Consider the following 14,657-nt stretch of genomic DNA (forward strand, 5'->3'; position numbering starts at 1 on the left):
CACTCCCACGAGGTTTAACGGGGCTCAGGCCAACAGTCTTTGATAAAGAGAGGGGATGCTCAGGTCCTTGAGGAGTCCAAGCTGCAGAAAACAGTATTTGCATTATATTTGTCACCTGGGGGCACCGTCGGTCCCAGGCTGGGGACACCACCGCCGTGGGGACATGGAGGACCTGCCCCGCGTGCCGCTGGCTGGGGGGGGAGCCTGGTGGTGCAGCCGGCCGCTGGTCCTGCTCTAGACCCATGCCTTTCCTCCATCGTGCCCTACGCGGAGAGGACAACGCGTGCAGCCTTGTCCCTGGGGCATCGCTACGGGTTGACCCTCTCCAAGGGGGTGATGAGGATTTTAGGGCTCGGCAGCACCCGGGTGAATGGCTGTAGTTTGATGCTGCCTTGCTGGAGGGTGATCTCTCTCTCACAGCCCACCTGGGTTATTGCTCTGCTTGAGTCCTCTCCTGCAATTTCTCCCTGGGGATCAAACCCGTATCCATCCGTACCTGTCCGTCCCCGCTCAGATCACGGCGTCTGTCCTCGCCTGATGCTCTCCCTTGGGGCACCGGGGCTGTTAATTCATTATTCGTCCTGGCAGGACAGCGAGAGCGGGGCTGGTCCCGGAGTTCCCCATCCTGCCGCGGTGTTGCGAGTTGCTGTGAAGGCTTTTTGGGAAGGAGCTTTGTAAGGGCAGGACAAACCAGGCGGGAAGATTAAAAGGGGAATTATCCCTTCTCCGTAGGTGTTTCAGGCTCTGTGTTTTCCTGGTGCTGGAGCTCTCCGTGCACTGGGCGCTGATATGGCATGCAGAGCTAGAGGGGGGATCCTGCAGCATGGTTTGCAGGATAAAGCTCTTTGTGGAAAGGGACTTTTCAGGGAAAAATTTATCAAGAACATTTTCTAGGATGGTCTGGGAGAGGAAACCTGTGGTTTCACATGCTACGTCCCACCCTGGCTGCTCTCCCTGGTGTCATGGGAGGAGGGTGGAAGAAGGCACTTCTATGGTTGTTCCTCTGTTTTTTTGTTAATGATAATTTTCCAAAAGCATCATTTCCATCCCAGGATGGGACAAGGTTGTGAAACCCAATGCTTGAGTTTTGGGTTAGCTCCAGCTATGCCCATACTGGCAGCAGAACGGCATTAGGACTGCAACCCGTTCCCACACGTCTATTTTCAGGTCATAGTGACCATGGTAATGGGGAAACCTGCCGAAAATAGCCTGTCCCTGGCACTCACCCCACTTTTTTTGCAAGATGCGAGGAATGACGCGACTCCGTTAGGAGCAGACCGCAGAGGGGATGCTGCACTGCAGACCCCCAGCGATGCTTCCCGGCTGAGCACGGATGCAGGACACGTTTAATAACCACCCTTTAGGCCACCTGCACAACAAAAAGCAAGAGGTAGCTCCTAGCTGAGCAGACCCTGACGGTGCAGGGAGCCCCGGCATCGCAGCTGAGCGTGAGAAGGTGTCCCTGTGTCCCCCTCCCCGGGTTTGACGGCGCATCCCCCCAGCAGTGAGCGTGCAGCAGGCACATCGCCGGCGTGCAGAGCTCGCTCGGAGCCCTCGTGGGTGCAGATCGCCGGAGCGAGGCGCAGCCAGGGGTTTGGTAACAGCCGTTTCGTAACCTGCCGCTTTCATAACCGGTTTCTTCGACGCCCAGTGATCAGGGCTGTGTTGCTTGTTCCTCGTGTTGTGCCTTGTTTGAAAACTGCTGATGTTCTCAGAATTGCTCCCTCCGAGCCAAACCAGCCCCTTAACCGTGTCTCTATCGTAACGCCGTTTCCTCTGCATGCCATGCAACCCAAAGAGCAGCGTCTCCCACCTCTAAACGTGCAGGTTCAGGCAGAAAACTCACCGCTCCACCCGTACATCCTTATGCAGATTTTTCACTGCGATATTGCAGATGACTTCTTGCCCCCCTGCCCAGGCTGTAGCTCAGCCCCCGGCTGGACGGGGCGACCCTGTGGGTGCTGGTGAAGAGAAGGAGCGACCGAAGGGGCAGCAGGATCAGTCCTCCCCAGGCAGCAGCTTCCCAGATATCCTCTGTTCTGGAAAAGCTTTATTTCAGCTCGGTGATGCTCACCGGGGCAGCATGGCCCTGGCCACCGCATCTGCCCACAGGAAAGCTCGCCTCTTGAGATGCTGGCGGAGGAGGTGAGAGGGAACCTGCAGGGGCTGTGTGCTGCATTCGATATGGGTTGGCTCTCTTTAATAAGTGTTCCTTAAAGGTGGTGTGGTGTGTCTGCAGCTGATGTTAGAGCTGGGGTGAGACGAAGGCTCTGGGAAGGACGAGCGTGCTGGCCGAGGGCAGCCTGCCTTGGGGAGATGAGGGTGCAAAGCTCAGTCATTTCACCTCCTCACCTGAACCACGGGGACACACGTCCATGCACCACCAAAGGCTGCCAGGTTTCGGGTGGCTCTGGGAAGCCGCAGGGCTGGCAGCACCCCGGCTCTCGCCGCTCGGATGGGTCCAGGGCGCTTGGGCGCAGAGCAGACCGAGGGGGGTTAGATAAACGTGACGTGTCACTTCGGCTTCATACCAGTGACGTGCCATGGAGGTGAAAGCATCTCCAACTGCTCTTGATAGCATTATCTGGAGATGTTTAATCGAAGATCGACCCCTGGGACACGCATTATTATGCAGGATGAGGCTGCTGGCATCAGGCACTGCAGGGATTCAGCAGCTCAGGGGTGTCGGGGTCCTCCCGGGGCTCCCAAACCCATCCCAAGGCCCGCCCCGTCCCGCAGGTGCGGATCTGGGAGATCCCCGAAGGCGGCCTGAAGCGGAACATGACGGAGGCCATCCTGGAGCTGTACGGGCACAGCCGGCGCGTCGGCCTCGTCGAGTGGCACCCCACCACCAACAACATCCTCTTCAGCGCTGGCTATGACTATAAGGTGAGCCCTGCCCGGCCCCGCTCCTTGCTGCTGCCTGCGGCTGCCCTTGCAAAGGCTGTCCCTGCTCGTGGCACGGGTGGGAGTCGCCTGCCTGCAGCCGGGGCAGGATCCTGCTGGCTGGAAGAAAATGACCCACCGTGTCGTGCAGCAGACGGTACCTTCCCTCGTGCAAGGGTCTTGCACCCGGTCATAAGGACTGTTTTAATTTTGCACAAGCAGCAGCTGCAGGGCAGCCCTGGGAGGAGGGAAGGGGATCTATAGGTGATGAGGGGGTGATTTCAGCCAAAACAGGTGATACTAAGATGGCCAAAGCAGAGATGGAGGTTGCAGGGAGGGGTTGGGGGTCACCAGGAGTGGAGACACCAGGGCAGCCTCCCCTCTTCCCGCAGGTCCTCATCTGGAACCTGGACATTGGGGAACCGGTGAAGATGATCGATTGCCACACGGATGTCATCCTCTGCATGTCCTTCAACACCGACGGCAGCCTCCTGGCCACCACCTGCAAGGACAAGAAGCTGCGGGTCGTGGAGCCGCGCTCCGGCAGGGTCCTGCAGGTGTGGTGCTCGTGCCGGGGCGCTGTGTGCGGCATGGGGTGGGGGGTTAGAAATAAGATCTTGGGGAGGAATCCTACAGAAAGGTGTAAAAACATCCACAAGGTGCCGTACATACTTGTGATGCTGTGCATGTGTCAGGGTCTGCAGGTGATTCCCTGCTGTGGGGCGGGGGGCTGGCTGTTTTAATTAGGTGGAGATGGTGGGGAGGGCTCAGCCTCACCCCAAGTACAGGAGTTGGAGGCTTTTATTCTTTTGTTAATTAAGGGTTTGTGGAAAATAGTAGAAATTGGGTGTGTGTGTGTGCAGAACGTTCCAGAAAGAGCCGCAGTTTGGAGGAAGACAGTGGTTTCTCAGAAAAGGTGATACCTAATATTAAGGGAAATGGGTGTTTTCATTTGGCACATGGGACAGGCGCTGAATCGTGGTCCCTCCGTGCCGGCCGCCACCCCACCAGCACGGAGTTTAACCGGGGAGAGGCACTGGGGGGGCGGCGAGTCCAGGGTACCTGCCAAGGGCCAGGTCTGGGGGCCGCGACGGGGCAGGGGGGCTGCCGGCGAACGCGCTCCTGTCTTGCAGGAGGCCAGCTGCAAGAACCACCGTGTCAACCGGGTGGTCTTCCTGGGCAGCACGAAGCGGCTGCTGACGACGGGGGTGTCGCGCTGGAACACGCGGCAGATCGCCCTCTGGGACCAGGTGGGTGCCGGGACCCCCGGCTCCGTCCCCACCGGGACCCCCTTTCAGCACGAGCGTCGGGATGGCTTGCTTAATAAAGTGCTTTTTGCTGTTGTGCAGGAAGACCTGTCCATGCCCCTCATAGAGGAGGAGATTGACGGGCTCTCGGGTCTCCTCTTCCCATTCTACGACGCCGACACTCACATGCTGTACTTGGCTGGCAAGGTACAGGCTGCGCTTCGCATCCCGCAGCTGCAGGGGCTGCAGCAGCTCCCAGGGAGGTGAAAGGGGTCTTTTTCCAGCTAACAGCATCGGGGAGAAGAGCCGCCCCGGGAGCAGGGCTTGTGCTGAGCCCCAAGCAAAGCGTTACGCAGCCCTTTGGCCATGAAAGCCTGGTTTGCAGGGGTGCCCGCCGCTCTTGCGTGAGCAGGCAGCATCCCGCGGGGTGATGCGCGATGCTGCAGTGGCCCCGGCCTGCCTCCCCCCAGCATTTCCCAAGGACGGGGTGCTGGGGTTTGTTATCATGGTCTTTATTCAACCTCATGTTTGCCAAAGCAGTAAACGGTCCCTCTTCCCTGCGCTCACTCCAGGGCGATGGCAACATTCGGTACTACGAGATCGGCTCGGAAAAGCCCTACTTGAGTTATCTCATGGAGTTTCGCTCCCCAGCCCCGCAAAAAGGACTGGGTAAGGATGGCTGGGCTGCTGTCCCTTTGCTCTGAACACATAAACGGTAGTTGACGGAAGGTGCTTTAATTAAATGCTGCTTGTAAATGGGTTTGGCAGCCGCTGGGCCGGCTGTGGAGTGCCAACGCAGGGCTGCAGTGCTTGTAGGGCAGCCTTCACATTGCTGTGCTGTCCTTCCTGCAGTGATGCAGCCAGGCTGGGGCTGGGTCCCAGCCAGGTGCACCCCTGGTGACACCCTTCCTGCTGTCACACACGCCAGGCTTCCACAGGCACCTCAGCCAGCGATTCCTGTGATATTTTTTTCCCTGCATAAAAGCTGCTTATCCCTTTCCCAGCATCCCTGGAAATGCCCCTAGTGTGGCCCAGGTCTGCGCCCCAGGTCCCCAGGGTGATGGCAGGGATTAATTCAGCGAGGATCTGGGTCTCCCGATGGGAGAGCAAGGACCTTTTGGGGTCCTCCACGCTGGGAGGCAGATGGGTCCCAGCCGGCTGCCCGGGGTTTGCAGCACGCGGGGGTTATTTTCTGCGCCTCTCCGCAGGGGTGATGCCGAAGCACGGGCTGGACGTGTCGGCCTGCGAGGTCTTTCGTTTCTACAAGCTCGTCACCCTCAAGGGGCTGATCGAACCCATCTCGATGATCGTGCCGAGGAGGGTGAGTCCCTCACTGCGCCCCGGGGCGCGGGGACAGGCTGGTGGGGGTGAGCGGTGTCCGGGGGTGCCCGAAGCGGGGCGGGTGTGATGGAGATGCCTCCGCTCGCGCTGCTTTGCTGACCAGTCCAATGGCTGGGTCAATTTGCACCCATCTTAGACCTCCCAGCTGTGGGATTCCCAGGGAGGGTTTTACCCAAGATTTAATGGGAATGTTTTAAAGACATGCACCTCTTCATTGCTCCCGGCCTTGATGCAATTGTTTTGTGCAAATTCAGCTTGGTCCGTTGCGAGAGGTAACAAGGGGCTTGTCTCGCCTGAGGTTTGGGGGCTGTTTCTGGTGAAAACTATCTCAGAGCTGGAGCAGGGTTTGGCGTTTGCCTTCCCAGTGCCGTCTGCAGCTGGAAGCAAACCCAGCCGCCAGCCCTGGCTGCGCGGAGGAGCCGGTCCCAGGCTCTGCCACGGCTCGGCAGCCGCTCGCCCCCTCCGCTTCGCTGCCGGCGGCCGGCCAGCATCTCCCAGCCCCACTCGGGTGCCCCGAGCAGGCAGCGCTGCCATTTCTCATCTAACTTAATGGTGCAAACACCAGTTTATTACTTCCCGGCTGCCCTGCGTGGCTGCATTGCTGCATGCCAAAGGAGCGAGCGCAACTGTTTGCAGCGTGTTGCAACGTGTAGTTAAATTGCGAGAGGATCCACAGAAGGCGGTGGTTTTTCTTTCCCCCGTGTTTTTAGTCGGAAACGTACCAAGAGGACATTTACCCGATGACTCCGGGTACGGAGCCAGCCCTCACGCCGGATGAATGGCTGAGCGGGGTGAACAGAGGTAAAGCCACGGGCACCGCGCTGGGTGGGCGGCACGGAGCCCCGCAAACGGCCGGGGCAGTGGGACGCAGCCGCAGCCCCCCCACCCCAACCCCCCTCCCGTGCTCTGCCCCGCTCAGATCCCATCCTGATGTCGCTGAAGGAGGGCTACAAGAAGACATCCAAAATCGTCTTTAAGGCACCGGTGAGGGAGAAGAGGAGCGTCGTCGTTAATGGCATAGACCTGCTGGAGAACGTGCCGCCCCGGACGGAGAACGAGGTAGGGCAGCGCTGCTCCAGACCGGGGCACAGGGACGGCCGCTGGCCGGGGGGATGTTTTTGGGGTAGCTCTGGGGGCTGGCGGGAGGGGGAAGCCCCGGGGCCAAGTGGCCGGCGTGGTTCCTCCAGCTCCCTCCTTCCCTTCCAGCTCCTTCGGATGTTCTTCCGACAGCAGGACGAGATCCGGCGGCTGAAAGACGAGCTCTCGCAGAAAGACATACGGATCCGACAGCTACAGCTGGAGTTGAAAAACCTACGTAACAGCCCGAAGAATAATTAACTTCCAGGGACATTTTATAAATAAACTTTCTTTGTTTATACTCGCTCTTTAATTTTATTGTATCCACTTACACAGAATATGAGCCAGAAGCCAAGTGACCTGCCAAGAGCCCACTCGCTAACTGGAAATACGTCCTCCTGGTCTTGTCTAGCACTAAAACCAAAAGCTACTGCATGAGAGGCGGCTGGGGTGTCTGCCTGCCCCAGCAACAGTCTTGGAGTAAGTAGGCGAGCAGTGTCCCCTCCGTCAGGGTTAACCGGCTCCGGGGCAGCCGAGGCGGCGGCGACTCCCCAGGAAAGCGTGATGCTTCGTTGCTATTAATTTCTTTTCCTATGCAAAAATGTGACAGCGGGTGCAGAACTGGAAACGGGGTGCGGGAAGGGCTTAATTCACAAAAGCGCACTGCCGGGGCGCAGCCGGGTGGGCTCCGGCACAGCCAGGCTTCGGCAGGAGCAGCCTGTGCGTCTCCTCGGGCTACGGCTTGGGGAAGGCAGTTGCTCCACACGCGTGCCCGTGTGCCTGTGCACATACATCCTTTTAAAACAATAAGAAAAGAGGCCGGGTTTCCTAACTGCAGAAGGTTTTTTTGCTCCCTCCGCCTCTGCGAAGACGGATATCCCCCCCCTCCTTCCCGCTGGGACACACGCCGGCGCTGCAGGGAGCGGGGAAGGATGTCACCCGGCGCTGCCCCGAGGGAGGGACCCAGCGGGTGCTGGCGCTGCGCGGGCGCTCCCTGGGTTCACTACGCGTGTACAGTCATGTGGGGCTTTTTTTTTTTTGTGGATTAGGCCTGTAGCACAGGAAACAACACCAAATACTGCTAGTTTACCTATATATATATATATGTATATTTTCACTAAACCAAGTTGCTGAACTGCCCGGCACTACCAGTGCAACGGTTTCTCCTCTCTGTCATTTTACTTTGTGCCCCGCACCCACTGCTTCGCCCTCTTTACATTACATGTGCTGTCATTGCCTATTATTTATGCTACTATGGAATAGTGATGAAATAAAATGTTTTCAAGATAGCAAAACCTCGCCCGCTCCTTCCTTTCTGTGCCGAGGGGCTGCGCATGAGCGCTGGCCCCCACCCCAGAGATGGGGTGGTGGGAGCCAACGGGGAGTTTTTGGTGCACGCAAAGGTGGTCTCTGCTGGCACTGCAGCTCTTTCCCCGGGCTGGGAGGGCCCTGCAGGATCGAGCGATGCTGGCCGGTGGCTCAGCTCGATGCCGGGCAATGGCTGTGCGGGGCTTGGGTGCGCGGCAGGAGAAGCAGAAGCAGGGAAGGAGGTGTTGGGACGGGACCTGGGCTGCGCTGGCTGGGCTGGGGTCCCCTGCGAGGCGAGTGGCGTGGGGGTGATGCTCACCCGAGGCTCTTCGCTGGATGGGGGAAGCAGCCGAAGAGGAATGACAGCACCATAGAACGGTCTGGGTTGGAAGGGAGCTTTAGAGGCCTCCTAATCCAACCCTCCTGCCATGAGCAGGGACACCTTCAACTAGACCAGGTTTCTCAGAGCCCCGTCCAGCCTGGCCTGGAATGTTTCCAGGGATGGGGCATCTACAGGGATGGGCATCTACATCTCTCGGGGCAACCTGTGCCAGTGTCTTGCTCCCCCCCCATCAAAACTTACTTCCTTATATCTAGACTAAATCTCTCCTATTTTAGTTTAAAGCCATTACCCGTTGTCCTGTCACAACAAGCCCTACTAGAAAGTCTGTCCCCATCTTTCTTATAACCCCCCTATGCCAAGGCTGGCCCCAAATTTGCAGGTGAAATGCAGCCATCCTGCTGCCCCGGCTCCCCGCAGCGCAGAGGGCAGCGCGAGGGATGCTGAGATGGAAATCAAGTTTGGTGTTTTTTTTTTTCCTGGTGTTGAGGAATGTGTTCTCATTTGGTGTCAGGACTGGAGTTTCCTGGTTTTATCGTGTCTCATAATTGGAAGGAGAAACCAGTTAAAGCACGGCTTGGCTGCTTCGTGCAGCGCAGCAGTGGCTTGGTGCTGTTTAGGGTTGTTTATGTCTTATGGCCTTAGTCAAAGGGGGGTGGTGTGTTGGGGCTTATTGCACTGAATTACCTCTTGTAAGGGAAAAGCCAACTTTTCTCCAAAACCCCTTGAACTGGTGCAAAATGAGCCCCATTACAGCTGCGGGTGGTGGGGATTCATGAGCCAATTAGCATCTCTGCAAACAGCAGCACGACTCCAGCAGCCGCTGCCGCCTCTCTTGCAGGTGACGGGGGCGTCTCAGGGACTGATGCAGGCTGCGGCCCCAAGGGGTGGCGCTGGGTGGGCTTCGGCGCGAGGCGTACCTTTGCGACGTGTGCTCACAGGGCTCCCAAAATCTTCGGGATTTGCACAAAGAAAATCTCCCGAGCCGTGGCTGTGCCGTTTCCAGGGCAAACGCTTCAGCAGGTTCGCGCTGCTCCTCCTCTTGCACCTTTCCTCCCAGACTGCCCTCGCTCAGTACCACCTCGCGCTTTTCCCAACGGTTCCACCTGCACCATCTGGGCGCTATTTAAAGCAGAAAGGCCCATTTTTGGGGCACTCGCTACCGCCGATTTTAGCACCTCTGGTTGCTAAAGGTTGCTGCTCTGCTGCAACCTTCCGTCTCGCCGCGGAGCAGGGGCGCTGCGCAGCTGGGCGCCAGCCTGCGCCACCCCCAGCCCAAGGGTTTTGTGCCACTCGGGAACCGAGAGACCTGCTCCTGCCCTGACCCGCCTCCCTGCCCTCTGCTCTCGCCGAGCCTGTGGTGCTGCTGTGGGGTTTTTTGGGATGTTTCTGGGTAGTTTGCAGTATTTTCCAGGTTCTAAAGGAGACCGGTGATGAGCCTGTAACCTCCCAGCTTTTTCTTCCTCCCATCCTGTTGCAGACAACGTTAAGTTCCTTTAAAGCCTCCCAGCTGCTCCTTGGTCCTGCAGGGTTAGCGGAGCCCATCCCTCGCTCGCCGGGACCAGCTCCTCCAGAACCCCTCGAGGAACTTCATCGCGACTCAGCAATTCACACAAACATCTAATTTACCTGCAGCGTTTCCCAAGCTGTCCCCGTCCGAGCCCAGGCTGAGGTCTCACCCTTCCTGTAGCGCCGCTAATTGCAATTACCTCTCCATCACAGCTGACACCTTCAGGGATAAAGGTTTTAAGGAAAAAGGCTTAAAAGATCTCAGCTGCCCGTAGCAGAGAGCCCCTTCCTCCTTCAAACACGGCCACGGGGTGATTTCTTTCCTACTTCGCTTTTCCCCTCCGTATTAGTGCTCTCCCTCTGCGCTCATCCTTATCAACCTGACCTACTTTCTGCTTCCTGGAGGTTTCGCTTTGTTTGAGGCTCGGCCTCCTCGTATCCTTCCAAGCTGTAGGATTATTGTTAATTCTCTGTTTTCCAACATTTTGTGAGTGCCTACTTGAAAAGATTTCTGGAGATTAACCCCCCCCCCTCCCCCGAGTTTATAGATGAAGATCTGGCTTTTGAAATCTAAACCGAAGCAAGCGCAGAGGAGAAGGCCCTATGGGTTTTATTTTAATTAAACGGGAGTTTCCCATCCATTTGCTGAGGATGATGCTGGTTCCTCCTTTTTCTGACACCTGTAAATTCAAGGGGTGGTTTGCACTCGCAGGACTCGGTTCAGCAGCGCCAGCTACGCGCTCAGGGACCCTCCCATGGGAGCTCAACCCCCTCACAGCAAATAATTATTAGGAATTTTTACAAATTTAGTGCATTTTTAGAAATTATTCACCACTGCCTTTTGACCTAAAGCGAGATTCCCAGAGCCCGACCTTCCCATCCCCTCCCACAGGCTTTCCGACACCGAAAGGGGAATTTGGTGCTGAAATGGGAGCTGAAACTGCCCCAGGGTTTGTGCAGCCGCTTCCCTGGGCGTCCTGGCGAGCGCCGGGCACGTGCCACATCAACCTGCCCACCGGGAGTGACGGCCGTGCTGGGATGGACCCGCTCCAGGCAGATGTGGCCGCTCCAGATGTTCCACAGCATCCGTGAAGGCTCAGCAGGGAAACAGCCCGTGGCCTGCCCCACTGCCCGGCTTCTGAACAGCACCGGAAAATCAGTAAAATTAGCAACGACAGCAAAGGCGATCTACAGGGATGGCTGGAGCGAGGAGCAGGGGTGTCCTCTCACGGGAGGATGTCCAGGGTGAGATGCTTGCCCGGTGCTACCTCTGCTGCCGCCTCCCCCCTTCTCCGCGCACGTTTGGCAAGTGCCAAGCATCCAGGCGTAACGGAAAAACAACAACTCCAAACAGAAAGCGTGAAAAAGCCTTGCCAAAACGTTCTTCGCGGGGTTTTTATTGGCTGTGGGCAGAAGGAGCAAAACCAGCAGTGACAACAACCAGCTGACAGCAGGAAAGTCACACGGTGACGTTATTGGGACCGAGGGAGCAGCGGAGCTGAACAGAACGGCAGTCAAAATACATCTGGAGAAGCACCAGTAAGAGTTAATGGGAGATGATCAGAAGTGGTCAGGTTTTCCCGTTAGAAGAGGGGCGGTAACTCCAGCTCCCGAACCACACACACACGTACTCTGACTCCGGCCCGTCTCCCACCCTGCGCTTGCCGCCCCGACAGCATTAATTCCACCCCCCCCATCCTCCTGCCCAATGCATGAAGCAAAACAGAGTATTTAAATCCTCCCATGGCGATCCGTGCAGCCGTGATTCAGGGTGCTGCTGCTGCTGCCAGAGCCTCGCCTGCAAGAAGGGCGAGTGCTGTTGCAAGCGAAGCCGTGGGTTGCGCAGGGCGATTGCTTCACCCGCCGCCGCAAAGGAAGCGTTCGTCAGCGCGCAGCAGAGCGGGAGAGAGGAGGAGAGCTTTCCCAGCTCCGTTTCGGGAGGCGGGAGGCATTATTTGCAACAGCAGAAGAGAGCGGTGAGCTGGGACACCGAGGGAAAGCCGGCTGCCCTGGGCTCTTTGGGTACTGGGAAAGCATCGCCGTCCTCTCACACCTACCTGCTGCCAGCCTTCAGTGAGGGCAGCACCTCCACCCCGTTCCAGGCTGCCCACTTCCCTCCGCTAGCGCCCAGCCGGCGGTCCCGGTCCCGGTCCGGAGGGGCCGGCAGGACGCAGGCGGGAGCCGCACGGCTGCAGCGGGGCTCCCGTCACTGCAAGCCCAGCGCCGGGACGTCCTCGAAGGCTGCAGGAACGGCCGCCGCCGGCCCAAACCTCCGCACGTTCGCTGCCGGCGTAGGGGCGTCAGCACGCTGACATCAATGGCTAAAGCCGACGTGACCTCCAGAAAGCTGAGAAATAGTTGTTTTTCACATCAGGATGAGCTCCGTGCAGCTGGATCCTTAATCAAGGCTCATTTTTTAAGTACTCTGCAGTACATTTCTTCCCTTAACGATGGGGACTGAAAATCCTCGGCCATCTCACTCCTAGGGCCGAAGGCTGCTGTCAGAGATTTCTAAATTTCAGCATGGGATGATTTATTCTTGCTGAACCATAGGACATCTTTGAAGACAATTGTAAGAGAGTCCTGGTCAACACAGGGATTGTCCTGCGGAGATCTCGGGCGGTGATTTACTACCAACCGAAGCATGGCAGGGCAGGATAAAGCCCTGGACTATCACCGACTCGGGAATCCACCTTTGACAAGGATGGTCAGTTCTTACAGCTGGCTGCAGACCAGGGAATTTGCCCCTCTCTGTATCCAAACCTCAGTTCAAAGTGATCTGGAATATGCATGTGGTCAAGCAAGCCACCAGCCCCATCCTGGGCGACAGGATGAAGGACCAGCTTTCCCTGAGTAGCAGAAATCCCTAAGTTTTAAGGAAATACCATTTAAACCAGTGGCAGGGGACCCGCAGCTGAGTCCAGGCAGAGCCAGCAGTCATCTCCTCCTGTATACTCAGATAACACTGACAATTATTTGGGCTTGGAAAGCCTTCCTGACCTTCCCCAGAGTCCCTTGCTTTAACCTCCACAAATAGCTCAGGTACAAGAAAGCATTAGCCAACCAGCCAAGGAGAAGCCGCCCTGGAGGGTGCCAGGAACGCAACCCCCCAGGCCATTACGTTATTAGGACTACAGGGATCCGCAGTCCCCGTCCGTTCAGCTTGGCACGTAACGCGTTTGACCAAGAGCATCTCGCTCCCGACCTGCACACACGCTCACTGACAGGCACGGCACGGCACCGAGCAACACAGGAGCGAGGCTTTGCGTGGGAGGAGAGGCACCAACGAAGGCTGGGAAGCCCCAGCAGGACATTTCAGGTGGTTTGAGGTTTAGAACAGGCTCAGGAGAGCAAGGCAAAATAAAGCACCCCAGGAACAAGCTCTTGGGATTTCTCTGAAACAGGAGCCAAGGGAGGGCTCTGCTTTTCCGTGACGGAGAGGTTTCTCCCAGGTCCCGACCAGTTTTTTTCCAGGTAAAGCATGTTTCGTGCTACACATAAGGATGAATGCACAGAAGAGAATGGTTTGGGCATCTGGGAAATACCATCCCCACGGTCCCCACCCAGGCAGAGCTATCAGCCCCAGACTGCCGCACGACCAGGGCTCTTCAAATTACAGCGTGCAGAAGGAGCCAAGCGACACAAAAAGTTGGGATTTGAATGAGCTGAACTCTCCCATTCTTCATTTCTGAGAGTATTTCTACCTGGGTTTTCCTGCTGAACTGTTATAAAATACTGGGGTTTGGGTTTTTTCCACGAGTTGATAAATTGGTGAGTGTCTTTAGCCAGCTCTTACGTTCACAGAGCACTTGGGGAAACAAGCCCTTGTTTCTCAGCACAAGACTGCACTTATAAACTATGAAGTAACCATGGAATTATCCACATCGGGCAAACCTCATTTCGGTTTTCGGTCGCAGCAGGCAGTCAGAAGTCACTTAGTTCACAGCCAAAACCTTGCTGTCCATCGGGTACCTGCCTCCCCTCTTCCCCACCTCTTCTCTCCCGGGAGCACTGGTGCCTCCACGGAGCTGAGCAGCGAACAGGACTCTGCTTCACAGGGAACGCCGTAAATACGAGACACGGGTAGCGAAGGCCTTGCTGCTGCAGTTCTCCTTGAGAAACCTAATTAATTCCAAAGTAAGCTTTGAAACAATTAACAGCACAAAGAGAAGAGTCACTTAAACGACACCCCGGCTGTTCACCGCTCACACAAGGCGAAGAGCTGAAGGGTTTCTCGGCGCTTCCAGGGTAAGAGGAAAAACCGCTCTGCAAGCCAGAGGTGGCTCGGTAGAGCCCACGGGTGACAAAGGTGAAACCGAATGTCGCTTCGGCATCACCGCGTGAGCCTGGTGTTGCTGCACGCTCTGCATGCGAAGGGGACGTTCATCTGGGCGGGCTCGTTTGCTGCGTCTCTGGGACCTACAGAGGCTCATCGTGCAGGGAAGGTCAGGTCCAGACGCTGCCGCTGCCTTCTAACAGCTCGAGTAAAAGCTGGGTCTTTGGAAAACCGAGTTCCCCAGTATAAAGCCTGAACTTTATACTGAACTCAGCCTAAACTGAAGTCTTAGACTGAGCTAGTTCAGGGGCACACGGGCTCTGTTTGGGCTTTAGCTCGAGAGCTGCTGGCCTTGCCCCAGTGTTACGCAGGGCTGGTGGCTGCTGTTCGCTTTGTAGGAGCCCGACCCTGCCCTGCCAGTTCGTGGTTTTGCTTTCACACCAGCAGATCCTGGCTGGGGAGGGAGAAGCTCGCAAGTATTTCATCTTAAAGAGAGACAAACCAAGACACCCCACCCTACGCAAACCCTTCAGGAGAGCGTAGTTTCCCACCTACAAAACAGGCATGGCTTTTTCCGAAGAGATCTAGTTAAGAAGGGGGAATACGTGATCTTCCACAGCTTCTCATGCTCTTGCACGGCACAGAAACTTAATTTTAAGCACCCAGTGTATGC

The 14,657-nt window shown here is 56.9% G+C and overlaps 1 protein-coding gene across 4 annotated transcripts in view; it reads left to right on the forward strand.

The window, feature by feature from the left end:
- The window catches only part of CORO2B (coronin 2B), a 45,241-nt gene extending 37,395 nt beyond the window's left edge, over window positions 1-7,846 (forward strand). For all 4 annotated transcript variants that reach the window (XM_075100793.1, XM_075100796.1, XM_075100797.1 and 1 more), the window contains 9 exons: window positions 2,740-2,889; window positions 3,279-3,443; window positions 4,020-4,136; window positions 4,236-4,340; window positions 4,706-4,802; window positions 5,342-5,454; window positions 6,185-6,275; window positions 6,394-6,533; window positions 6,681-7,846. In XM_075100793.1, coding sequence (XP_074956894.1) covers window positions 2,740-2,889; window positions 3,279-3,443; window positions 4,020-4,136; window positions 4,236-4,340; window positions 4,706-4,802; window positions 5,342-5,454; window positions 6,185-6,275; window positions 6,394-6,533; window positions 6,681-6,812 — 1,110 coding nt within the window. In that variant the 3' untranslated portion in view covers window positions 6,813-7,846. The remainder of the gene's footprint in view (window positions 1-2,739; window positions 2,890-3,278; window positions 3,444-4,019; window positions 4,137-4,235; window positions 4,341-4,705; window positions 4,803-5,341; window positions 5,455-6,184; window positions 6,276-6,393; window positions 6,534-6,680) is intronic.
- Window positions 7,847-14,657: the final 6,811 nt, after the last annotated feature.

The sequence above is a fragment of the Phalacrocorax aristotelis genome, chromosome 7 (genome assembly GCF_949628215.1).
Source record: "Phalacrocorax aristotelis chromosome 7, bGulAri2.1, whole genome shotgun sequence".
Classification (NCBI taxonomy): domain Eukaryota; kingdom Metazoa; phylum Chordata; class Aves; order Suliformes; family Phalacrocoracidae; genus Phalacrocorax; species Phalacrocorax aristotelis.